At 37.4% G+C, this 27,741-nt stretch overlaps 2 protein-coding genes across 3 annotated transcripts in view; one reads left to right on the top strand and one right to left on the bottom strand.

Annotated features, from left to right (window-relative positions):
• The window catches only part of Spx (Spliceosomal protein on the X), a 232,782-nt gene extending 215,126 nt beyond the window's left edge, over window positions 1-17,656 (bottom strand). The window contains exon 1 of the mRNA XM_090389423.1: window positions 17,555-17,656. Within this exon, the coding sequence (XP_090245549.1) occupies window positions 17,555-17,588 (34 nt within the window). The 5' untranslated portion in view covers window positions 17,589-17,656. The remainder of the gene's footprint in view (window positions 1-17,554) is intronic.
• Window positions 17,657-17,679: 23 nt separating this feature from the next.
• The window catches only part of LOC150074886 (myeloid leukemia factor 1-like), a 149,590-nt gene continuing 139,528 nt past the window's right edge, over window positions 17,680-27,741 (top strand). The window contains exon 1 of one of the 2 annotated variants that reach the window (XM_090389425.1): window positions 17,680-17,804. Coding sequence is in view for 1 of the 2 variants with exons in the window: in XM_090389424.1 (XP_090245550.1) it covers window positions 18,083-18,135 (53 nt within the window). In the remaining variant the exon portion in view is untranslated. Of the gene's footprint in view, window positions 17,805-18,003; window positions 18,136-27,741 lie in introns of those variants that run through there. The other variant, XM_090389424.1, reaches the window with a different exon arrangement.

Raw genomic sequence — 27,741 nt, 5'->3', positions numbered from 1 at the left:
CAACGTTTTAATTTTGACATCATATACTTGGATCTTAGGAAGGTTTTTGATTCTGTTGCACATGGAAAACTGCTGCACAAATTGGAGCAGTGTGGCATTAAGGGCAAATTGCTGCTATGGATAAATGGATGGATGGTTGAGTTGGATAAGACAGAGAGTGGTAATTAATGGTTACTGCTCTTCAGGGATTAATGTTATTAGTGCATGGTTCAGCATTGTTGGGTCCATTGTTGTTCTCTGTATTTATTAATGATATTTATGATGGAATATAAGGCTTAATATCTAAGTTTGCAGATGACACGAAGGTTGGAAGGGTTGTTAATGACACTGATAACAGTACACTATTGCAACAGGATCTAGAAAAGTTGAGCAGATGGGCTGAGAGGTGGCAACTGAAGTTAAACATTGACATATGTAAAGTACTGCATATGGGTAGCAGTAACCCCAGAGTAACATATCAACTGTGTGGTACTACACTGAGGGTGGTAGAGAATGAAAAGGATCTGGGGGTAATGATGCTGTCAGATATGAAGTTTGAGCAGTGCAGACTGTCTGAAGAGTAGCTCATGGTGTAGAGAATGAAAAGGACCTGGAGGTAATGATGCTGTCAGATATGAAGTTTGAGCAGTGCATACTGTCTGAAGAGTAGCTCATGGTGTATTGTCAATGATATACAGGAATTTTTCTAGCAGGGAAATGGATATGATTATCCCTTTGTATAAGGCAATGGTTAGGCCACACCTTGAGTACTGTATACAGGTCTGGAGGCCACATTTTAGGAAGGATGTAGAGCTGGAACAAGTACAGAGAAGGGAAACAATATTAGTGAATGAACAAAGGGTTTCTCTAAGAAAAAAAGCTTAAGTTTTGCAAATTACAGTGTCTTAAGACTAGGCACCTGCAAAGTGATCTGATTGAAGTGTATTAGAACTTGAATGGTTTGAGCATGCTCGATGCTGATGGGATTTTTCTTCCTGGCCAGCTTAATCACCTGGGGGGACATAAATTCAAATTGAGGAAAGACAGTTATAGAATAGATGTGTGGAAATTGCCATTAGCCAGTGGGTGGTTGATTGCTGGAGAAAACTGTCATCTGTCGTTGTAGAAGTTGACAGCTTAAATATTCAACGCAGAACTAGACAAACATTTGGAGTGAATGGATGGGTGAAACGGGAAGGTTTCTTTTTTTTTTTGGTTGGTGCTGTATAATCTTGCTTTCTTGCATCATATGCCTCTACTAATGCTTCTGTGATTAATGTTTTAAAGGTATACCATAATTCAATTTTATTCGCTCTCTGTGAAATATCTATCCAATTAATAGAGGTCATGTAGCACCTTGAGCCAACATACTTTCCTTTCCTGAAATTATAACCCATTCCTTTGCCTTTAACTACTGCTACTTCTCTCTCTCTTCACCGTCCACCATAGAACTCAGTGTTCACTTCCTGCTACTGGTTCCTGTACTGTCAGCCCTATTATGTTGTCTGGTTCATGGTTGATGATCAGGTCTAGAATATTCTTTTCTCCAGTACTTTCTTTGACATGTTGATGCAAATAACAATCATCTAGTTTATTTAAAAATTTTGTCTTCCATGTCAAGTTTCTTTCCCATTTACTCCAATCAATTAGAGGCAAATTAAAATCACCCATAATAAGACAAACAAACTTACTTGCCCATTTAATTTGCAAGTAGAGGCACTCATCATAATTTTCACAATCACCTGGCCTGTAGATTACTCCCAATCTCATTATACCTTTGCTTCCAACTATCTCACACCGTACAGATGCTACACTATCACAAGAAGTGCTTGAATCCGGAAAGCTTTCATCACGCTCAGGCTGCTTTTGATAAGGAGCATGACCCCATCACCCCTTCTATCTGCCTATCCTTCGTAAATACATTGTACATACCATACTGGAACTCATCATTCCCTATCTCCAGGTGGTACGACATTTCCGTAAGCCCTATTATGTCAGTGTTACTTGTCCTAACCAGCAGTTCGAATTCACTCATTTTATTGACAACACTTCTGCCCAAACTGTATAAACAATTAAGACAGTGTTCTTGTATAGTTAACCACCCTGACATACCCTTGAAGTTATTTAAGCTTGCTTCCTGGCATCACCTACCCACTCATTTGAAAAGTTTCTGCCTTCAGAACACCTTGCTAATATAATCTGTTGCAGTAACAAACAAGAACTCTTGGAGTATGTGCAAGCATTACTTTGAACAATATTATCAGACAAACACGTATCTGTATTACCCTTGTCCCCCAATCTAGCAGTTTCTCTGATCCTTTAAGGTATCCTCAATGATACTGGCAAAAACCCTTGCACCACCTTTGTTTAAATGTATGCAGTCTCTACAAAACAGATTCCTTCTACCTACAAATAAAAATTTCCTGCAAAAGCCTTGCAGAGTCCTTCAAGCCTTGAGTTAATCCACAAGGCTTTCAGCATATAATCCCTCCTATCGTGTCTTGGCAGAATTTCAGAATTGTGACCTAACTAGCAGCACTTCTTCAGCATAGTCCTATATTTAACAAATCGTCAGATCGTGTATGCCTAATATCATTACTCCCCACATGAATAATAATGTCCTCTTTATCCCCCTTAAAATCTGACAGTCTATTGGTGACGTCATTAATAGTTGCTCCAGCAGATTACAAAAAATAATCCCCATTTCCCCGACAATGGAATCTCCCTAATAGAACGAAGTCCTTCTGAAACAGAGCAGTTCATACTTGTTTATTCTGCTCTGGAGTTTGAATAGGGAGTGCATCACTTGGTAGGTTACTAAAGTCTTGAGTCGCTGATGAGCTCCCAGTTACATTATTCTCTAATATAATATTGGTGTTTAGATACACCATAGACACTCTTAAAAAAACTACAAAGTAGTTGTTGTGGGCATCATTTGCTCTTTCTCATATTGTGCTCTGCCTTCATGACGAGTTGCCATGATACTGCACTACCTCAAATAAGTAACACTTCACTAATAGAGAAGACTATTGTTACTTATTCTCAGTGAGTACCACCACCCAGACATGTTTCAAGGCTATTGGCCTATCATCAGTGGGTGGGCTGGTACCCTAGTATTGCAGACATGACGACCCAGTGGTGAAGTTAATCGCACAATATGAGAGATGCCAAAAGGTGTATAAGATAATATTTAAAATAATTAAATGCACATGGCATAATACTTTAAGAGTTTAGTATCTATATAATATCGGTGTTTAGATACACCATAGACACTCTTAAAAAAACTACAAAGTAGTTGTTGTGGGCATCATTTGCTCTTTCTCATATTGTGCTCTGCCTTCACGACGAGTTGCCATGATACTGCACTACCTCAAATAAGTAACACTTCACTAATAGAGAAGACTATTGTTACTTATTCTCAGTGAGTACCACCACCCAGACATGTTTCAAGGCTATTGGCCTATCATCAGTGGGTGGGCTGGTACCCTAGTATTGCAGACATGACGACCCAGTGGTGAAGTTAATCGCACAATATGAGAGATGCCAAAAGGTGTATAAGATAATATTTAAAATAATTAAATGCACATGGCATAATACTTTAAGAGTTTAGTATCTATATAATATCAGTGTTTAGATACACCATAGACACTCTTAAAAAAACTACAAAGTAGTTGTTGTGGGCATCATTTGCTCTTTCTCATATTGTGCTCTGCCTTCACGACGAGTTGCCATGATACTGCACTACCTCAAATAAGTAACACTTCACTTATAGAGAAGACTATTGTTACTTATTCTCAGTGAGTACCACCACCCAGACATGTTTCAAGGCTATTGGCCTATCATCAGTGGGTGGGCTGGTACCCTAGAGTACCCTAAAGTATTATGCCATGTGCATTTAATTATTTTAAATATTATCTTATACACCTTTTGGCATCTCTCATATTGTGCGATTAACTTCACCACTGGGTCGTCATGTCTGCAATACTAGGGTACCTGCCCACCCACTGATGACAGGCCAATAGCCTTGAAACATGTCGGGTAGTGGTACTCACTGAGAATAAGTAACAATAGTCTTCTCTATTAGTGAAGTGTTACTTATTTGAGGTAGTGCAGTATCATGGCAACTCGTCGTGAAGGCAGAGCACAATATGAGAAAAAGCAAATGATGCCCACAACAACTACTTTGTAGTTTTTTTAAGAGTGTCTATGGTGTATCTAAACACTGATATTATATAGATACTAAACTCTTAAAGTATTATGCCATGTGCATTTAATTATTTTAAATATTATTCTCTAAGGCAAGCACACTTTTTTTCAGTGACTCATATTGTTCTAGCAATGCACCAAATTTTAACTTTAGATCAGTACACTCTTATACAAAGGTGACAAAGAAAAGAATCACCAGGTGAGCTATGATTATCAATTTGGTTGACCTTGGAATACATGCCGCGGGTTCGGCAAAGGATGAAATCATGATTTACCTGGCGATAAATCATGATTTATCGCCATCGGCTATTTCCATATGAGTCATGATACTCTCAGACGAAGTGTTCAAGTTGGATCTTGTCACAACCATTGTTAAATTCAGTAAATAAACACAGAAAGCAACTTTTAAAAAATTATATTTATAATATTACTAAAATTAAATTTACAAACTATTACAGGAAAAAAAAAACTCATACAGCAATACCCAGCATAACACTGATAACTGATACCGAAACTATTCTGTGTTATGTGAAACCGTGCTAATTGAGGTATAATTATAATGAATTTTAAAAATTGAATGCATAGCAGAGAAACAGTCTATAAACAAATTATAATAAATCTATAAACAATTTGCTCTTGATAGCCAATTAAAAGGATTTGAAAAGGAAACATCATGAGAAAAAACTTTAAAAAAGGCAGTTGTTTATTTAGGTATTTCAATAATACCTAAATTTTTTTCTCAGTGTTCAAGTCTTTGTAGCATCAAATCCCATCTCGTAAAATTTGCCGTATCTTGATGCTAGGTTCAACATTCGGATCTCCATTCATAATCGCCTCGCAGGCCATGTCAGCCCCCTGAAAAACTTTCTCCAATTCTTCTGTTGAAAATACTTTTGGTGCCACTTCAAAATTGTTTTCCTCTTCTTCATATGCAGTTTGCTCATCAATTTCAAGGAGAGTTGCATCATCTAAGTCACTTGCATGTGAGTCAATGCAGTCATGTACATTAACAGTGTCCAAAGTTCCAAATCTTTTCCGATCATCACAATGTCTTCAGCGGTTGTCTGAACTTGCGATTCAAAACCAGTGAAATCATTTACCAAATGGGGCTAAACATGCTGCCAAACAGAATGCATGTTGTTGGCAGTGCTTTCTAACCAAGATGCAGATATATTTTTGATCGTATTTAAAAGGGTAAAAAATAAATTGTGAAATGAAAAGTTTGAAAAGCTGTCATGTCTTCTCGTCAAGATGAAATTAAGAATACTGAACACTGTTGCATGTTACAGCTGACTGCCTAAGGGAAGCTATTGTCACATGTGCATGTGAGACAATAGAGTTGGCACCGCAGCATATATGTACCGTACCTAGGCCACTGAATGAGTTTTAATATGTACAGTAAGTTTTCCATTTAAACTTAATTGAAAACCATGTTATAGTGAAACCCATGCTGTTTGAAGCCGTGCTAAACGAGGCTGTATATATATCAAAATAAACTTTACAATATATTAAATAAAAAAATCCATAAAAATAAATAAAAATAAACTATTTAAAAGCAATCCAACCTTGCTAATCCCAGTCAAATCCACTAATCCCCTCTAATCCATACGCATTTTTGAGATGCATATGGATTTGATAGGCATTGCTTCTTCCTTGGTAAGAAATTCAATCACCACTCTTTTCTTGATACGTAATCTATAACATCCACCATTATGAATTATCCGTGTAATCAATATGAAGAGCACCACGAATGCTAACCACGCCAAGAAAAATTCTATCCCATGAGCCTTGCACATTCCATCCATGGCTGAACTGATTGACAAGGCTTTCAACATGTACAGGCTGGTCTCGATTAATGCAATTAATTCGTCCCGCCAGCGCATCACGCAAAATGGAAACGCGCTAATCGAATATAATAATCAATAGGAAAAATTATAATTGGTCCTTGACCTTCTGGAATATCCATAAAGAATTTTAAAAATACCTTTTAAATAACTTTTTAACTATATACAATGTAAAAGATAATAAAAATAATTATGGAATTAAATGTTTATTGCATAAAACAGCGGTTCCCAAACTGTGCGCCGCAGAATATTTTAAATTTTCGAGGGAAACACAGCGATACTCGACATCTGCCGGACACCGCGCGAACTACTAGCTTGAGGTAGTTCACAGTTTCAGCATTTCTTATTAAGTTGTTTGGACCTAACCACTAAACGGAACTGTTAGGTATTTTTTTTGGTCTGGGTGCACCTTGAAAAAATTACTGAGACACTAAGGACGCTGTGAAACGAGAAAGTTTGGGAACCTCTGACATAAAATACACAATGAAGAAATGACTTGCGGATATATTTGAATGGTGTTGACTTTCTCTTTTCATCAATCAATTTCCGATAGCCAACAAAAATCTTCTCTGGGCCCTGGCGCAATAAATATTGCAGAGAACTTCAAACCTTTTGTTTGAGGTTCTATGCGACATGAAAGATTTCATCAAGTTCTTTTACAGTTATCTCCTTTGTGGTAACATTTTCATCTGGCTCATTTAAAAATTTAAATTTTTATGAAAGTATGAACTGACTTTATTAGCAGGAGACAAACAAGTAACACGTCTTCTTCCGATGGCTGATGGAACACACCAAGGCGGGCAGCAGGCAAATGTTTGTTTATTGATCGTACAACTCGCGAGCTTAATGAGCGATTCAAATCTTTTTCAACTATCACATAAAAAAAAAAAAAAAAGATTGCGTTAATTGGAAATTAGCATCGTGTAAAGTGAAAAGTGGTATAATTTTTTCAAATAGCGTTAACTGAAAATCACGTTAATCGAGGCCTGGTACTTCCTCCTATCATATTTTGCAAAATTATAGACTCTTTCAAATTCAATCCTAACCTGCAAATTTTTCCCAAAATTGCCCTGTACTTGTTAAATAAGTCCTCAACTTTATTACTCTTAATATTATTAGTGCCAATGTTACAACAATATCACCTTTTGTGCCTTAAAAGATGTCTGCTATACAATGTTATCTATTTTCCCCAGGCAGACTACCTTGGTTCTCGGGTACAGGATTAAAAGTGCCAGGACATAGAATTTTGAGCTCATGGAAACGATATGTTTTTTGGAAATTTTTACTGTCTCTTTGGTTAATTAATATATTAAACTGTGTTTTACAAATAGTCTGAACAGGCTCAGTCATGTTCATTAGCTTATTTTTAAATTTAGCTCTTGATTTTGTAAGTTACAACTCACTATTTGTACCGATACTATATCAGTATTTTGGCGTGAATATCTTAACACATACAGAGTATGCAATGGAATAGAAGGGTTTCAACTGTGATAAATAAGTAGCTCAAACGTTCTAATCACTTGTTGGACATATATCTTTGTATTTAGCTAAGGAATTTTTACTTTTTAGTAAGGATATAACCATAACACTGTGGTCATAATGGTATAGCAACTGTCTCTTCATTTCATGGTCATAACGGTGGACCCAGGTTTCGTCACGTGACTATGCATGAAAGAAAAACCTCTTCTTCACTCTCGTAGTGCTGGAGAAGTTCCATACAAATGATTTTCTGCACTTCTTCGTGCTAACGTGTCAGCATTTGTGGGACCTACTGGGTCCAAACCTTGTTGTAGCCTAGTTCCTTTATGATGGTTATCACAGCAGGTTTCCCTATAATTATTGCATTGCACGATTCGAGTGTTGTGATGCGGCATCTTTTTTCATCAGCACATCGATATAGCTCTTGTTATCTGTTGTCACTGATGTTTCTGGCCAGCTGCTTGGGGCTTGTCAACAATGTCACTTTCTGCACTCTTAAAGTGTCTTACCCAACATCTAACGGTACTTAGATCTACAGTATTGTCACCGTAAACATTTTTGATATGCATATGGATTTGATAGGCAATGCTTGCTTCTTCCTTGGTAATAAATTCAAATGCCACTCTTTTCTTGATACGCAATCTATAACATCCACCATTATGAACTATCCGTGTGCTGCACTCACAAGACCGATCACAGAGCCACTCAGTATGGTGAAACTAGATACCTGTAGTGCCCAGTGACTTGCGAAATGATCTACGGCACTTTGAAAGCAAAATATTAGGAGGCATTACTTTCGTACTGGTCCACATAATAAAAAAATTTGCAAATAACTACTCTGAGAAGTGCAGACAGGCTGCCAGATCAGCTCATGGGGATCTGTCAATGATATACAGAAACTTTGCTAGTAGGAATAAGGAGCTGATTATCACTTTGTACAAAGCCATGGTTAGGCTGCACCTTGCATACTGTATACAGGTCTGGAGGCTCATTTTATGAATTATGTAGATCAGCTGAAATGGGTACAGAGAAGGACAACCAGATTGGTACAGGGAACAAAAGGTGCTCTTACAAAGAAAGGCTTTAGTTCTGCAAGTTGCAGCCACTGTAGACTAGGCACCTGCAAAGAGCTCTTGATTGAGTTGTTTAAGAACTTGAATGGATTGAGTAAGCTCAATGTTAATGGCATTCTTCCTCTTGCTGAGACTTCACACATGAGGAGGCATAAATCAAAAATAAGGAGAGATGGTTGCAGGTTGGATGTGAGGAAATTTGCCTTCAGCCAGCAATTGGAAGATTCATCCATTATTGTTGAAGTGGGTAGTTTGAATAAATTCCAGGAAGAATTGAACAAATTCTTGGAGGGGATATAGATGGGTAAGGTGGATGTTTTCTTGGCTAAGGTAAAGAAAGGCAACATGAGAACTATGGCAAACTAGTTTGCTACTACCGCACAATCAACCAACAGGTGGTTGATTGGTGGAAAAAACTCCCATCTGTCGTTGTGGAAGTTGACAGCTTAAATAAATTCAAGGCAGAACTAGAGAAACATTTGGATTGAATGGATGGGGGAAATGGGAAGGTTTTTTTTTTTTTTTTGGCTGATGCTGTATAAGCTTTCATTCTTGCATCATATTACAGTATTATTATAATTAGCCATATGGTGCAAGGAAGCCTGAGTCTGCTACACCAGCCAAAAAAAAAAAAAAAAAAAATTCTGAGTTACCCCTAAGAGAGAGAGAGAGAGAGTCAGAAATAGAAGGGAATCACAAAGAAAGAGAAGAATAATGATATCCAGCTCAGGACCCTAGGTGTGCCAAGCCCATACTCACCAGATGTGAGCCCCTGGGGGTTACAAATGCAAATTCAACAGAAAAGCTGGGTAAAATTTCTCAAAAGAATGGTCCATGTTTTTAAAATGTATTTTCCTTGTTTTATTCAACTTTAACAAGGAAATCATCAAACTTTTCCTTGTTAAGTGCACTGGCTATTTTCCTGAGGCTAAGTAACTGCAACTGAAAGTGTTGTAAGAGTCAAAGTCTGTTTTGAATTCAATGGAATAGACAGGTAATATTTCTTTCAACTATTTTTTTTACCTGTGGTGTTTTATTTGAAAAGGGAAACCATTAATGATATGTAAAGTATGATTCAGAAGTTTATGATTAATTCACAGAAGACAAGAGTGTATGACCTTTTCTTAGTTTTATTTCAATACATTTTTTACGCCCCTAATACCACACTGTCCAAGGCCTCCGTAGCCGAGTGATCAGGAGCGCGAGTGCAGTAGCACATGCTCTTTGAGTAGACCGTGATTCAAGCCCCGGACTGCTAAATACGGTCAATCTGCCAACCCGCACTAGACCAGCGTGGTAGATTATGGTCCATTTCCCTCAGCGTGAATTGTTCAGGAGGCTTCCATCCTGCAGTAGGTTGACAATGGCTGCAGTTCACCTTTTTTTTTTTTTTTTTTACCACAATGTTCACTTTGTATAGCAGGCTTTCATGTGGAACAATTTCAAAGGCTTTACTGAAATCTAAGTGTATGATGTCAAAATCATTTTTTGCATCCACTTCTTTGTTACCGCATCACTATAGCTAATCATATGGGTCAAACAATATCAACCTGGGCTCCTCCGTAGCCAGGTGGGAAGGAGCAGCAGTGCGTAGCACATGCTTCTTGATTAGACCGGGGTTCGAGCCCGTCACCACCAAATACGGAGGATGCGGAAAGGTCAGGGAATGACCACCGCATATTCCCGGAGCAATATGGCCTTAGTTGCTAATGCTCCTAAAAACCAAATAACAACAACAACAATATCAACCCTTAAGAAATCCATATTGTGATTTTCATATAACTGCATTCATATCAAGACAATCCAGCAATGTCTTTCTACAGACACCAATTTTTTCTCTTCTATAATAAAGAGGTGGATTACACATTTATCCAGCTCTTTATGATAAGAGACATCTACACCACACTTCCAATGTCTAGGACCGCTCCTGAATCCAAGGATAGAATCATAATTCTGGACAATGATTTGCTTACTATCTTTTAATAAAACTGGACAGATTCCATTACTCCCAGGTGACTTATTTACTTTTAACTACAAAAATTTCTCTTCCACTTTCTTCTCATTTATATCACAAAATCATTCAGCTCTCAGTCATAACTCTGTATACATATGGTATTTCCATCACTAAAACCTTCTTTACATGTGATTTTAGATGAAATATTGTCAGCAACCGGAGCAGGAGCAGTCCTGCTCAATAGTTATGCGAATTTTACATAGAGGGGCAATGTGGGTTCATCCTTTTCCACACAGTTTTACTATGAGTAAAGAACTATTTGCATTCTTAATCAAAGATTTCTTCTTCTTAATCATAGATCTACTTTAGCTTGCCTAATACCCCTTCTTGACTTGATTACAGATTAGTTTATAATTACTGTAGGTGCATTTTTCTTCTCTATCATTAATTTCATCAGTTCATCTTTCTTTATTATTATTTTTTTTTTTATGAAAACCCCAAACACGAGAGGTATTAGAACCTATAGTACTTAGTACCATGCAAGGGTTGGAGGTTGAGAAAATGAAAGAAGATATTTGTTGACATTAGACGAACCTCTGTAGACTGTAATTTTCAGGAAATACATTTGAAAAAAGGTTGTTCCAGAAAACGGCAGTTGAATGAATAAAAGAGGAAGATGAAAAGTTCTTTGTGTCAGACTGAAGTTGGCCAGTAAATGGTTGTTGGCTGGTGTTTGGAATGTTTTGAAAGAGAAAGTGGGAATTATAGAAGCCAATTCAGAAGAACGGTGCCCATGGAAGTATCTGTAGAAAAGGCATGCAGCAGAAACAGTACATCTATGAGAACAGAGTGGAGAGACTGTTAGAGATGAATCATTAATTAACCTAACTGCCCTCTTCTGAATGGAATCTAGATGCCTGGGAGGGGTTTTGGGGGCACCGCCCCAGATGTGGAAACAATATTCCATGGTAGGGCGGATTTGTGATTTGTACAGAGTGAACAGCTGTTTGGAAGAAAGGTCATGCCGAGAGCAAAAGAGAAAACCAAGTTTTTTTAGATGCAGAGAAAGCAATATTTGTAATGTGCATGTGCCAAGAGAGATTAGAAGTCAGGATAATCACCAAAAGAGATATATAATCTTACCTAGAAATCAAAGTGTCACCAAAGATAAGCATAGGAGCAGAAGATGGAAGCTTTTTCTGAGATATAAAACAGGACTGAGTTTTAGAAGGATTGAAATCAACTAAGTTGTCTTTGGCACACTGGAGAATTACCTGGAGATCAGCATTTAAGGAATTGGTAGCGGATATTTGAGAAGTTGAAGCTGATTGAGCAGGGTGAGGTTTCTCAAACTTGAAAGTGGAATGCAATGAAAAACTACGGATTGGATTTCCAGTCAATAGAAGGTCATTAATATACAAGAGGAAAAGAGTGGGGGAAAGAACTGAACCTTGGGGGAAACCAGCATTAGTGGAAAAAATAGAAGATAGAGAGCCATCTACCATCATACTCAGTGAGCGATCTGAGAGAAAACTGGATAAACAATTACAAAAAACAGTTGGCAAACCATAAGATGGAAGCTTGTTTAGGAGACCTTTATGCCAAACACATTCGAAAGCCTTTGAGATGTCAAGAGCAACTGCTTGTGAATCCCCGAATTTTTCCATTGAATTTGTCCATAAATGGGTAACATAAGCCAGAATATCACCAGTGGGTCAACACTGACGGAGTTCATAGTGGTGATCATTGATCAGACAGAAGGTTTCTAGGTAGTTTAAGAGTTGGCGGTTAATTGATTTCTCCATTACTTTAGAAAGAGTACAAGTAATTGCAATGGGACGATAATTGGATGGGAGGGATTTATCACCCTTTTTAGGAACTGGCTGGATATGAGCAAATTTCCAAGCAGAAGGAAAAACACCTTTGGAATAAGAAAATGAAAAAAGGTGGAAAAGAACAGGAGTAAGTTCAGGAGCACAGGTTTTGAGAACGAGTGGAGAAATACCATCAGGACCTGGAGCTTTCTTAGCATCAAGATTCGTCGAAATCCTTCTGACGGAAGACCACAGGAGGCATTGAATGGAGCATGTTGGGAATGGTGGGAGATGTTTTACCAATATCATTAATACAGGAGGTGAAAGAAAAATGGGATGCTAGCAGGTCAGCTTTATCCTTGGCTGAAGTGACAACAGAACTTCCAGTTTTGATAGAGGTGGGAGCAGAGATGGGCAAAAGTTGTAGCCAATAGCTTTGGCAAGAGACCAGAATGCTCGGCTACCAATAGGGCAAGAAGCAAGTTTTCTAATCTTGGCTTGTTCAAACTCTAGTTTGGACTGATTAATAACTGCTTTACAATTGTTGCGAGCTTTGGTGTAGGCAGAAAATGACACTGAAGAATTAGAAACAAGCCAATTACGATATGCAACATTCTTCTCTTCAACAGCTTTAGAACATTTATTGGAAAACCAAGGTTTGGATAAAGGACGAGATTTCAAAGTGGAGTGTGGGATAAAGGATTCCATTCCTACAAGAATAATTTCACTGACACAGTCTGAGCAAATACTGACATCAGAAGTTTTGAAATAGTAATCTGACCAAGGAAAAAAAATCTCGCAGGTCATCCCATTTTGCATTCTTGCAATGCCAAATAACACAAGGTTGGAAATAGCCATGAGATAAAGGCTCCATTGGAGAAGAGACAATCACCAAGTTGTGATCTGAGATGCCTAAAGGACCACTCACTTCGACCAAGTACTTAGAAGGGCTGTTTGTGAGAAGATGAAGCATGTTGGCTATATGGTTAGGATTGTTAGTATTCTGGTAGGTAAATGAACAATCCATGCAAGGTCATTATTAATTGCAAAAGCTTCAGCATCTTGACCAGCTGAGTCTATGTGTCCAGAAAACGGAAGCCAGCTGGAGTTGCGAACTTAAAAACCTCAAGAAAAATTACCTTACTATTAGGAAAGTTGGAATGAAGAAAGTCAAGTTGCAAAGAGAAGAAGTCATAGTTCCAAATGATTACTGGAGTTGGGAGAACAGTAGAGACAACAGATGAATATGACAGAATGAGGTAGAGAGATTTTAAGTTAGAGAAGATCGAAAAGGGAAGATTCCAAATTACCAAGTCTCTGACAGGGAATATTGGAATGGACAAATCCACAAGTACCACCTTTGAGGTGAAAGGAATATACAACGAATAATTTGGACAACTGAGATGAGCAGTAGTTGAATCAACCGATAACTGAGATTCTGTCAGAAAAAGTACATGGGGTTTGGCAGACTGTAAGTGGAAATGGACATCATTGAGATTAGAACTGAGACCATGTATATTTTTGAAATGAACTAGGAAGTGTTTGGGAGATTTTGATCTTTTCACAGATAGGCTTGCTCTATTAGTTTGACTATTTATGGTGAATTCAATAGTAATAAAAAGTGGGGGAGGGACATGCTGTATAAAGTAATGAAATTTTTGGATATGGCGTACGATATTATGAAATATTATACCCTGATCTTTGACATAACTTGGCCTCGACAATGTTCCCCCCGCATACACACTACTCGGACTCCAGTTACTATCTGGCAGAGTAGAGGTAGCAAGGTTATATACTAGCTGGAGGCCTCCTGCAGAGTTACCAATAGGTTTGGTCCTGTGTACTAACTAGCGGCCAGCCTGCAAACATCATTTTAGACCTGTACCCTCGAAACGTAAGGAAGTTTAAATCTCGCTATGGTGTTCATCATAACCTCAAAAGACATCAGTCATACTGCATGAGGGAAGGTTTGACATCCATTTAAATTGAGAAACAGTATTTGGTATAAAAAGCATAGTTAGTGTCTATAATTATTTTCCTGAATGCTTCCCATTTAAAATTTGCAGTAGGTAACAATATCAGTTGGTTCCATTTTAGAGTGAGTTCTAAGGCTCGTATTGAAGAGAAATTTAGAGAACAGGTACAATAAAGAATGCGCTCGCCATTTATTGGAAAAAAAAAATTAGTTACAAAATCTGTCACTGTATGGCGTGTAACTATCTTATTTGCGATTATGCAAATAACTTATGTTAGATGCATAATCATAAGTTATTTCCACAGTGCCATTACTCAGCTCCACTGTACTGTATAAAAGCAAAGCAGTCTCTTCAAAATCATATAGTAGACGTTTGCCGGCACTACAGCAGCAATACCAACAACTTTGGCATTTAAAAGGCGCTAGATATTAATTTAGCTGTACTATCAGAACAGCCACAATGCAGCTGCAGCTATCATAGAATTCCGGCATCAGAAGCACATAAGGCGTGGACCTATGACTGTATGTGCTGTTCACAAAATAATTGCAAAATTTGAAGCGAAGGACATCTTGGTGTTCAACCAAGTAAAGGTCAAAAACGAGTGGACTCCTCTCGTGTTGAAGATGTGGCTATGGCTGTCGGGGATTTATCAAGTCGATCTCCATGTGGTAGCGCAAGTGTGCCAGCTGTTTCTAGTGAAGTGGACAAGCAGTATTCCACTGTACGGCTCGTAATGCATCATGTGTTGTGGTAATATCCTTACAAGATGCACAGGCTACAGAAACTGAAGCACAGTGATGCAGATATTCGTTTCACATAAGCACTTCAGTTTCTGGAACGAATGACAGTGGATATCACTTGGCCACGGAACATCCTTTGGAGTGATGAAGCCCACTTCTACTTAAATCGAAAAGTGAATACGCACAACTGTTGCATTTGGGCAACAGAAAACCCTCGAGTTATCCAAGAGGTCCCGTTGCATTCTCCAAAAGTGACAGTGCAGTGTGGATTACGGCCACATTCATGATTGGGCCATATTTTTTTGAACAGGTAACACCGACTGGACCCTGCACCTGTTCCGTCACTGGACAATGATATTATGAAATTTGGAAAATTTCACAATACAAAAGGTGCAACAACGTGGGTGCCTTCAGTATACCATATTCATGCAAGATGGTGAGCCACCCCACACCCACTGTTCTGTCCAAAGATTGCTAATGCAACACTTTACAGATGAACGGGTCATCAGCCATTTTTTCCAGACATCTTGGCCACCCTGATCACCTGACCTCACCCCATGTGACTCCTGGTTGTGGAGTTTTTTGAAGAACCAGGTGTATCGGGAATAATGTCAAACTCTAGCAGAACTGAAGGACAGCATTAGACGTCATGTGCTGGCTATTCCAGTTGACATGTTACGTTCTGCTGTAGAAATTACTGTTCTTTGAATGGAAACTGTTGTTGATCAAAATGGAGGACACGTTGAACAACTTTAGCACTGTTCAAGTGATTTGTATTGCCACAGCACCATATAGCAACAAAATTTTTTTTCCCAATAAGTTATGAATGCATTCTTTATTGTACCTCATCAAAGTTTCTTGCGAAGACCGACTAATTGGTTAAAATAAATTTATTTTTACAGAAATAAGTTTATTTCTGTTTTATCTTATGTATATATCATTTTTATTTTAATAAATTTATTTTAACCAGTTAGTCGGTCATCGCAAGAAACTTTGATGATATAATGCAACCCGACGCACAAGGCCTGTTTTCTAATTTATTGTACCGTTGTCCAAATTTCTCTTCCATACAAACCTTGGAACTCCCTCCAGAGCCCTCTACATAGGGATACTTTAATTTTAACAACCCTGTATTATGATTACTGCCATCCAGTGGTTCTTTATACTAAAGAACCACTACGTGGCAGTGGTTATCTGGAGATGCTTAATGTATGTAGGGTCACCAAAATCATCAAATCAAGCATGTTGCTTTCTACTGTTGTCTCTCTAACATGCTGCTGCTGTAGAAAACAGCACCCAATAAATCTAGAAAAGTTCTACTACAGTGTGAGTGACCAACCCACAACTTCTAGTCAATATTGGTAAGTTAAAATCCCTCATTATAATAAACTCTGATTTGCTGGCCTGTGCTATTTGTTTGTACTATTGTGTTATACTTATCACAGTGATGTGACCAAAAAACATACTCCTATTATCACTCTTGTTTTCTCAGTGCTTACATCACCAAACTGACTCAACATTGCACTTTCTATCTACATCAACTGGGTGCGCTGCCTTAGTTTCAATGTGCTGCTCAGTCTATTGCAGTGCACCCAGTTAATACTACACCTTCAAACTTTATTTTTTGTTCCTCAGCACTCACTAGCAGTTCTTTGTTTGTTGAGTGTATACATGGTGTATATATATCAATCTGATGGAATATATTACAGATGAAAATGCTCTTGAAAGAAACTGAAGAGTGCAGCAAACTGTTTGAACTTTCGGAGATGTACTGTTTTCAAGATTCACTGGGTAATTTTTACTAAGTGCATGCTTGAAAACGTAATTTTATATGTTTATAAACAATGCTCTTAATATATCTCAATTGTGTTCGGCTTAAACCAACCACCTATTCTGATTTCTTCATCTCACACCTTCAAACTAACCCCGGGGGCTCACATCTGGTGAGTATGGGCTTGGCAAACCCAGGGTCCTGAGCTGGATATCATCATTCTCCTCTTTGTTGGTGATTCCTTTCTACTTCTCTCTCTCTCTCTCTCTCTCCTCTCTCAGGGGGTAATTTGGGAATTTTTTTTTTTCCGCTGGTGCAGCATAAGCCTCAGGCTTCCTTGTACCATATGGCTAATAATAATAATAATAATAATAACTTTATTTTTTGTTCCTCAGCACTCACTAGCAGTTCTTTGTTTGTTGAGTGTATATATATCAAACTAATAATAGGTATGGAATTCTGATGGGAGCTGGGGTGTAAATGTAGTAAGAAAATATTCAAAAACTAGTTGGGGTGCTAATACTAAAATTTCGCTCCGGTTAAAATACCATACGCTGACGGCCTTAGCAACCCATTCCACTTCTGTTTTCACTCTTCTTTTTTTAAAGAATTTACGTTTGCATTAATCGCTACACTTCCCTAGCACTCTACAGAAACCATCTTTAAAGACAGAATTACAATTAATTTTATATGGTTATACATAATGCTTTTAACATACCTTGATTTCGTTCTGCTATAGGACCAGCAGCCATTCTGATTCATTTAGTTAAAGTAAATAAACCACGAGTAGTAGTCTGTGAAACAAACAATAGAGGGCGAAACAAGAGTGGCACTCTGAAAATACGTAAATAGCGTTCGCGGAGTTTCTCGATTTATACGTGTTACTTTTAGATCGTCGGTGGCGTAATTGAGAAGTGTAAATGATTCAGTGTGGTTTTTATTTATTTCAATTGTAGTCAAGGTTAACAGTAGGTGAATTTATGTTGTTTAATTGTTATTACGTTTCTTCGTAGTTTGTGTATTTTGACGCTTCTTTCTGGATTTCCTATAGTTTGGCCAATGGTTCGGCCTTACTAAATTTGCACTGAGATACTGGCCAGCTGAGACTGTGACTTAACTATACTTTGCAAAGAACAAAAAAATAATAATAATAATAAACAAAAAAAAAATATATATATATATATTGTAATTTAAGTTATATTTATAACTGACTGTGTAACAACTGGGAAATTTGGATTGACCAAAAATGTCTCTGTTTCGTTCCATGATGGGTGATTTCAACGACGATCCGTTTTTCAGGTAATTTAGCATTTTCGCTAGGTTCGCGCTCGAAGTTCCATCAAGGTATTTGCACTCTTGCAATTTTTGTTAAACAAAATTTTGTAGATAAAAATTGGATTGTTAATGTCTTATTTCAAATGTTAATTTTTTTTTTTCAGAAATTACATTTCGTTTGATGTAATGAATTATTATACCTGGGTTAATTAGTGAAAAGTTATTCCTGCTAGCAATTCTTACTAGCACCTTTAAAAGCGCATGTGCATAACGCTAGAAACTATTTTAATTAAGTACATCTCATACTATTGTATGACCATAGTGTTTCTATCATTGAATGCATTGCCGAAACAAAGATTTCAGCATGAAATATTCATTGGACAAACTTCCCATCGAAATTCCCGTGGTTATTATTTTTTTTATTGGAATATCTTATTTGAAGTACTAATAATAACATGCAGGGGAATCACCGGTTATTTCTTTTATTGGAATATCTTATTTGAAGTACTAATAATAACATACAGGGGAATCACAGGAGGAAATATCACAATTTTAGATAGGTAAAAAATGTAACTTTAAATAAAACGATAATTATTATTGGTTAATAAATAAAAATTTTCTTTATTTTTATTAGCTATAACAAAAGAAATAGTAGTAGTAGTATTAGCAGTGGCAAATGATGCAAGAAAGCAAGCTTAGACAGAATCAGCCAAAAAAAACCCTTCCCACATCGCTTGGCCATCCCCCTCCAATAGTTTCTTCCTTGAATTTAATCAAACTTCTCACCTCCACAGCAATAGATCGAAGTTTGTTCCAACAGTCAACTACCCTCTAGCCAAAGGTAAACTTCCTCACTTCTATCATGTATCATGTATCACCTCACTTCTATCCATCCTTCCTCAATTTGAATTTATGCCCTCTAATGCATGTTGTCTCAGCAACAGGAAAAATGCCATCAGCATTTTTAAAATGAGGATTTAAACAAAATAAATAAACCAGCATGTTTGAGCAGCAACAAGAGAAAGCAATACTCATTATCAGCAGCAATTTCATGCAGTTAAAAAACCAAAAGGTGGCAGTGATCGTAGTGCATTTATATGGAATTTACTTAAGGTGTCAAAGGTAAGGAAAAGGGTTTTGGTCTGAGACAGTTTTGAAATTCTTTATAATGGGACCAACTGATGAAGTTAGCAACAGCAAATTCTAAATTCAAAGCTTCCAGGTAGAAGCTATTAGACTTAAGAGATGCAGTTCAAGGCATAGACCTAAATGGCTGTCAGATGAAATTCTTGCCTCAGCAAAAAAAATAACTCAGTGAAGAAAAATGCATATAATTTATCAGGTGATACAGATGCCTACAGTAGATATAAGCTAGTCTGCAATCAAGTCAAAATGGAGATTAGGCAAGTAAGGCAGCTTACAAGAAGTAACACAAGCAAAGGAAAACAGCAAAGACTTCTTTGCTTATGTAAACAGTAGAAGGAAGGGGGGGTTGAATCACATTGGTCTTTCTAGGAATGAATGGAATTAAGTATTGATAATCCTGCTTAGGTAGCTGACAAACTGAATGAGTATTTTGCATCTACATTTGCACGAGGAGTTATTCAGGGAGGAGAATGCCAGAAGTTTGTCAAACTCTGGCAGGGAGCTAAATGATTTTGTAATAACTGAGAGCTAAGTAGAGGAGAAATTGTTAAAGCTAAACGTGAAAAAGGCACCTGGGGTGAATGGGATCTATCCAGTTATATTAAGGGAGGCAGCAAAGCAAGTAAGCAAACCTTTAGCCATAATTATGAAAGCATCCTTGGATTCAGGGAGGTTTGTTATTTGGTTTTTAGGAGCATTAGCAACTAAGGCCATATTGCTCCAGGGACATGCGGTGGTCATTCCGTGACTTTTCTGCATCCTCCCTGTTTGGTGTTCATGGGCTCGAACCCCAGTCTAATCAAGAAGCGTGTGCTATGCACTGCTGCTCCTGGCCATGGAGGTGCCTTCAGATAGGTCTCCGCGGACTGGAGAATTGCAGATGTATCCCTAATTCAAAGGGTGACAAGTAATTACAATTCGGTTAGTTTAACTTCTGTTCTGGGGAAAGTAGTGGAGTCACTGGGTTAAAGAAGCAATGCAGGACCATCTAGACAAGACTTCAGTTCAATAACTGGCAAGACTGAGTTAAATAACTTTTCATAAAAGGGTGTTATTGGGTTTTCATATCTCTCTGAGAGAAAAAGAATAAGCAATATTTCCCTTTACTTAAAATTAAAAAAGAGGTTTTGAAAAGGAAAAGCCATGGAATTCTTTATATACTAAAAAAAAAACTTAATTCTTAGTTAAGTGATTCTTTAATTTATTTTATTTGTAAAATCAAATGTAGTGACTGTCACAAGCTCCTTCATTGCTGTTTGTAATTGCAAAACTGCTTTGTTTGTGTCAGAAAAGCAAAAAATAACTTTTTTTAACTTAAAAGCATTTTCATCACATGGCTATATGCTTATAAACATGGTATATAAGAAAATTAACTTCTACATCTGTTTCATTGTCAGTGATTCATTAAAGTGCATGGAGTACCTAATAGTAATATGGAATAAAATATACAAAAAGAAGTTATGGAAGGCAGTCTAATCTGTTAGATAGAACTGTCAGTGAGTGATTGTCAGGATTTATACTTTTAAGCAATGGTTAAGTTTTAAGCAAAGGATACTTACGTTTCATGCATTTTATCTTAAGTAAATCATTTAAATGAAGAACATTACCCCCTGCAACTAAAATAGGATTAGACTTGAACTCAAAAATACTTCAACAGTCTGTGCTTCATCTACTGTCAGCACACCGAAACACCTAATACCTGTTGTTAAAAAGGTTTTCATTGGATTCTCTGCAGAAAATTCCAGAAATGTCTGCTAATTATCACACAATTAAGAAAAATTCACGATTGAATTAAAACTAATTATATGCATGTTATTGACACATGAAGTTTGCCAAGGTAAAGCCTTTTATTTTGACTTAATGAAATGTGCCTGGAGAATTTTAGTTATAAAAGTAAAGGAACAATAGTGATTTTCATACAAGGTTCTAAAGTTAAAGGAAATTTACTTATGAAAAACTTGCCATCTACTTTTCAAGAGAACAAAAGAATGTGTAATGTTCACTTTCAGCATTATCTGGTGCTTTCAGATCATATAAACTGATGTGTTTTAAAACACATCAGTTTATATGATCTGAAACATAGTTTCCTGTTTTACCAGATTTTTGTTTAACTATAGTCATTTGTCACCATTAATAACACTAGTTTACAAATTTAAGTTTGTTTGCTGGGGTTTGAATTTCAATCGGTCCTATTGCCGAAATACATTGCTGTGATTTCAAATATGACTTAGATTTTTTTCTATCACACCCAGATATATCACAATTTAAGAAACAAAAAAGTATTGTTCTTTTACGAAAGTATATAACTTTATTGTATTTAGTAATGACAAATTGATGGGATTACATTTTCGTATATCAAAAAATAAGTAAATATTAACAAGTATTAATGAAAATTCTGAAACTTTCATTAATCACACCTTCGTCTCTTTGTTTGAAAAAAATGTTTAATCATTTTTCTTTTATGTACAGTGCCATGTTTCTCTCTTTTTAAACACCAGCAGTAGTCAGCCATCATGCTTGTATTCCACCTTCCCTGATACCTCTACTCCATTTCCTTTATCCTGATGGAATCTCTCCCATTGTTCTTCAATCATCTGTTCAAGATTTTCTGGGAAAAAATCAAGATGGGCATGCAAAAAGTGAATTTTGATGCTCATATTGCAACCTAAATTGTGAAGCTTTTGAGTATATTTTAAACAATTTTCTCATAATCCTGTGAGTTATGATTTCCTAGAAAGTTTTCCATTACACTTTTAAAAGCAATCCAGACTTCCCTTTCAACGTCAGTCATAGTAGTTTCAAACTGACCGTCTAAAACCAATTTTCTAATTTGGGGACCAGCGAAGATACCCTCCTTAACTTTTGCGTCAAATAAACTGGGAAATTTACTGCAAAGTAACTTAAAGCAGTTGCCATCCTTATTCAGTGCTTTAACAAATTGCTTCATTATGCCTAACTTGATATGCAGTGGAGGTAAAAGTATTTTATCTAGCTTCACCAAACTTTTGTGCACAATATTTTTTGACCCCATTGTAAGATTGTGCCTCAGAGGCCATTGCTTCTTTGTCCAGTGCAGTGCTTTAGCTCTGCTATTCCATTCACAAATAAAGCATGGCATTTTAGTGTACCCACCCTGTTGCCCCAACAACATACATAACACTTTTAAGTCTCCACATAGTTGCCATCATGATGTTGATATTTAATTTTCTCCAGAAGCAACTTTAGATTGTCATAAGTTTCTTTTAAGTAGACTGAATGATCAACTGCCACAGATGTGTACTTATCTCCATTATACAAGAGAACACCTTTTAAACTAGTCTTAGAAGAGTCTATAAATAGTCTCCATTCACTTAGGAACATATGATGGAGCTCCTAAGGCACTTATTAAACCAGCGATATTGCCACAATATACGAGAGGACCTTCTTGTGAAAAATACTGTATAAACTCCCTTTCACGATTTTTGTACCAGGAAAATGATGTCCTTGAAGTGAATAAGTTCTTCACTTGAAGTCTGGATCCCAGAATTTCAGCAGCATACTTTGGAAGATCTAAGTCCCTTACTAAATCGTTCAGTTCGACTTGTGTGAATTGCTATGTTGTTAAAATATTTTCTGGTTGATAACATTCCTCTTCACTAACCTCTTTAGCTTCTGCTTCAGTGGAAGATGATGTGGACTCCAAAGTTTCTGGTGGAAGTTTTACAGGCAGATCAGGTCCACGCAGAACTGGTCTTATGGCTGATGGTGCGCCTCCGTAGCCAGGTGGGAAGGAGCAGCAGTGCGTAGCACACGCTTCTTGATTAGACCGGGGTTCGAGCCCGTCACCACCAAATACGAAGGACGCGGAAAGGTCACGAAATGACCACCGCATATCCCGGAGCAATATGGCCTTAGTTGCTAATGCTCCTAAAAATCAAATAACAAATAACAAAGGCTGATGGTAGATCTGAATATTTGATGTCCTTTTTTTATTTTTTGAATTGTAACCTTTAATATCACATACACAAAAGTAACATTCGGCATGGCTTACTGACTCACGCCACACCATAGGAATAGCAAATGGCAAGCACACCTTTCTTCCTTAACATCCATTTTCTAAGATGTTCGACACATGTATGTCATACTTTATGAGGTGCCCACGATTTATCCTGATCGCTTAGTTTTATATCAAAGTATGCATAATACGATTTTTTTTTACAAAATCTGTAATGTTTCGCCTCTGCTTTACAGGAACAAAACAACTACATATGTAACAAAATATGTCGGGACTGTTTATACACTTTCTGGTTGCCATACTAAAAGAAAACTAACACACAATGAGAGCTCATGACAGTTTTTAGAGGAGTACTGTGACTGCATAAGAGATGTGCCACTTGTATAGGCTCTGTGGTTGAGTGGACTGTACAAACAAGTGAGTGCATGCTCAGACAAGTTTAACTGGTAGCTACACACAGGAGTCTCCAAGACTCCACTCGGAAAATAAAATTCTGGGAATCACAGATGGGCTGGAAGAGCAGGGTGTGGGCCGTCTACCTTCCTGGGTCAAGGTTGGCTACCTTGCAGTGTGTGTAGTTATGGCTTAAACATGCACAATCTGTTGTATTTGAGGCAAATATTTCATATTGATTACGAATATAGGGTTATAAAACTTGTAAACATCACAGCCACCACTAATGACATTAGAAACCTGATTTGCAGCTGGACCATCATTCCGGATTGGACCCCAAGCGATCATAGAGTGATACGTTTCCACATCAGCATGCACACACCTAAACGAGCACCTCATTGCCCCCACTGGATTTGTCAGGTTCTCGACTAAGGCCATTGACTGGGCAACCTTTTCTTTGACTTCCATACTGTATGGAAGAGTCAATGGCTGCCCAGTCAATGGCCCTCTGCAAGAGCTTGTACCAAGTCATAGCTGTGTGTGGCGAATTTTACATCGCCAATTACTGTACCGCTACCATATCCAATGTGTACAGGTTTTTTTTTTATGAAATCCCCAAACACGAAAGGTATCAAAACCTTTTGGGATTATTGGGCTTTTCTGTTAGCACAATCTATTATAAACTGGTAGTAAACTCGATCTTATTGCATTTGTGATGATCCCGATGATTGGAATTCTGTGGGTTTTTTACATTACGGTATTATGGTGAAATGAGTTCCCCTTCGCTAAAATCTTCAATCATATAAAAAACAAATTTTCAGAATCTTCTCTTCATTCCTTTTTTTCTTCTTCTTCATAAACTTGTTACTCCCGCATGAATCATGTTAGTTGCAGTCTCACTTGCGCATATCATGTTAATTAGTTGCAATTTGTGTGTGCCATTAAAAAATGCTTATGCATGCTGTCATGAAATTTATGAAGAAAAGAGAAGAGATTATCTTGGAAACATCCCTCTTGAAGCATTTCTGAAGAAGACAACTTCTTGTGCAACAAACCAACAATGAGTGTGAATTTAGTTGATGATGATGAATAAACATTTTTTAACATTTTTAAGTCATAAATAATTTTTTTAAATTATAATTTGCTCCATTTTTTCTGTTTCACTCTGTTTTCATTTATTTGGATAAATCAATCATTGCTTAAACAAACTAATTAGCTAACTAATAAGTTTGTTTAATTAAGAAAGAACGTAACCCCTGGTTTTAATATTGTCTATGGGGAAATAAATTCCCCGCTTTACGAATTTTCGCCCTACGAGTGCATACTAGGAACAAATTAACTCGTAAAGTCTGGAACTACCTGTACTTCTTAACTATGGGCAAAACTCCTCCTGCATTTCATGTCCTGTCTGTGTTTTGTGTATTCTATATTCAAATTCTGAATCCCCTATATCTGATTGATAACATGTACTCTATCTCCACAGTGTCTGTATTTGATGACTTGAACTTCAAATTCATCAAATTGAAAGCTTCCAAAACATTCCTGTCTAATTACTTGTTCCACGAGGACTTCCGCCAGGATTTAAATTATAACTGCTGAACTACTATTGAATTATAATCATTTCCTTGTTATATGATGAGAGCCTTGTTGATCATTCAGCCCTGGAGAGATTGTGCAAGGCTCAAGGGGTAGAATTTTTTTTTTCAACCTGGTCTGTGCTTGTTGACAGGCGAGATTGCTTCTACAGGATGGAGTACACTTAAGGTTATTTAAGTGTACCCCATCCTTTGTTGTGGCCAATAGCTTTGGCAAGAGACCAGAATGCTTGGCTATCATTAAGGCAAGAAGCAAGTTTTCTACTCTTAGCCTGTTCAAAATCTAGTTTGGACTGATTAATAACTGCTTTACAATTGTTGTGAGCTTTGGTGTAGGCAGAAAATGAAACTGAAGATTGGAAACAAGCGAATTACAATATGCAACGTTCTTCTCTTGAACCGCCTTAGCACATTTATTGGAAAACCAAGGTTTACATAAAAGACGAGATTTTAAAGTGGAGTGTGGAATAAAGGATTCTATTCCTACAAGAATAATTTCACTCACATGATCTGACCAAACGTTGACATCAGAAGTTTTGAAACAGTAATCTGACCAAAGAAAAGAAATCTCGCAGGTCATCCCATTTTGCATTCTTGTAATGCCAAACAATGGGTTGGGAATAGACATGAGATAAAGGCTCCATTGGAGAAGACACAATCACCAAGTTGTGATCTGAGGTGCCTAAAGGACCACTCACTTCGACCGTGTACTTAGAAGGGTTGTTTGTGAGAAAAAGATCAAGCGTGTTGGCTGCATGGTTAGGATTGTCCGTTATTCTTGTAGGTAAATGAACAATCTGTGCAAGGTCATTAGTAATTGCAAAAGCCTCAGCATCTCGACCAGCTGGGTCGGTGTGACTAGAAAACGGAAGTCACCTGGAGTTGTGAACATTTAAAATCACTATGGAAATCACCTCACTGTTAGGAAAGTTGGACTGGAGAAAGTCAAGTTTCATCATCAGCCATTTTCAATCCACTGCAGGATGACGGCCTCTCCAGCAACTTTCCAGTTCCTTCTGTTTTGAGCACTGGCCATCCATTTACTACTCAAAAACTCATGAATTTCATCTATCCATCTCCGCCTTTGTCTTCCAGGTTTTCTTCTAGCTCCTCATGGGTACCATTCTGTTATTTTCTTAGTCCATCTGTCATCATGTCTTCGAGCTATGTGTCCTGCCCAAGACCATTTTAGTTCTTTAGTTTTGATAAGAATGTCCTTTACTTGAGTTTGCTGCCTAATCCATGTGTTTCTCTTCTTATCTAACAGTCCGATTCCCAATATAATTCGTTCCATTCTTCGCTGTGTAGTTCTTAGCTTCTCTTCCATTCTTTTGGTGAGTGCCCAAGTTTCACTTCCATAAGTCATGGTGGGGAGTATACATTGATTCATTATTTTACGTTTCAGACAAACTGGGATATTGCTCTTCAGTATGTGACTATATTTCCTGAATGTTATCCATCCAAAATTTATTCTTCTCTTGACTTCCAGCATTTATCATTATTACAGCTAATAACTTGTCCCAGATAAGTATATGACTCCACCTTTTCAATTACTGCTCCTTCAATCATTATTTCCCTTTCCTTGGCATACTTGTTCATCATTACTTTTGTTTTAGCCATATTCATCTTTAGTCCAAAATCCTTACTAACTGTGCATAACTGATTAAGATTTTCCTCTAATTCTTTGGGATCGTGGCTTATGACCACAATGTCATCTGCAAATCGTAAATGGTTTAGGTACTCTCCGTTCACATTGACTCCTTTCTGCGACCAGTCTAATCTTCTGAAAGCTTCCTCAAGGGCAGCAGTAAACAGCTTCGGAGATATTGTGTCTCCTTGTTGAAGTCCTTTCTCGATTTTAAATTTGCTACTGTCTTTGTCTAGTCTAATAAAGGATGTAGCACTCTCACATATTTTCTTCAAAATCATAATATATGGAGTATCTATGCCTTGTCTTTCCAGTGCCCGAAACATTGCCTTATGCTGCATGGAGTCAAATGCCTTTTCATAATCCACAAATGCCAGGCATAATGGTGTTTTATATTCATTTGCTTTCTCCATTAGCTGTGATATTACGTGAAGGTGATCCATAGTTGAGAATCCTGTCCTAAAGCCAGCTTGCTCTTTCGGTTGATTCTCATCAAGTATTCTTTCTAATCTGTTAGTAATGACCCTTGTGAACAACTTGTAGATATGGGATAACAAGCTAATTGGTCTATAATTTCCAATTTCTGATTTATCTCCTTTCTTATGCAGCAAAACTATGATTGCATTATTCCACTGCTTAGGTATCACACCTTTTCTAATGCACTTTGTGAAGAGCCTTGCCAGTTTTTGTGTTATGTCTCTTCCTCCCAATTTTAACAACTCTACAGTAACTTCATCTTCCCCCGGGGCTTTCCGATTCTTCATTTTCTTCAATGCATGTTCTACCTCATCGGGAAGAATATCGGGTATGTCATATGTGTTGCTACTTTGCAATCCATCTTCCCCACTGCTGGT

Source organism: Mastigoproctus giganteus, unplaced genomic scaffold, assembly GCF_048544385.1.
Source record: "Mastigoproctus giganteus isolate SK-2022 unplaced genomic scaffold, ASM4854438v1 scaffold_16, whole genome shotgun sequence".
In the NCBI taxonomy this organism is placed as follows: Eukaryota; Metazoa; Arthropoda; class Arachnida; order Uropygi; family Thelyphonidae; genus Mastigoproctus; species Mastigoproctus giganteus.
The sequence above is the reverse complement of the archived record's forward strand: the minus strand, read 5'-3'. Positions and strand labels throughout refer to the sequence as shown.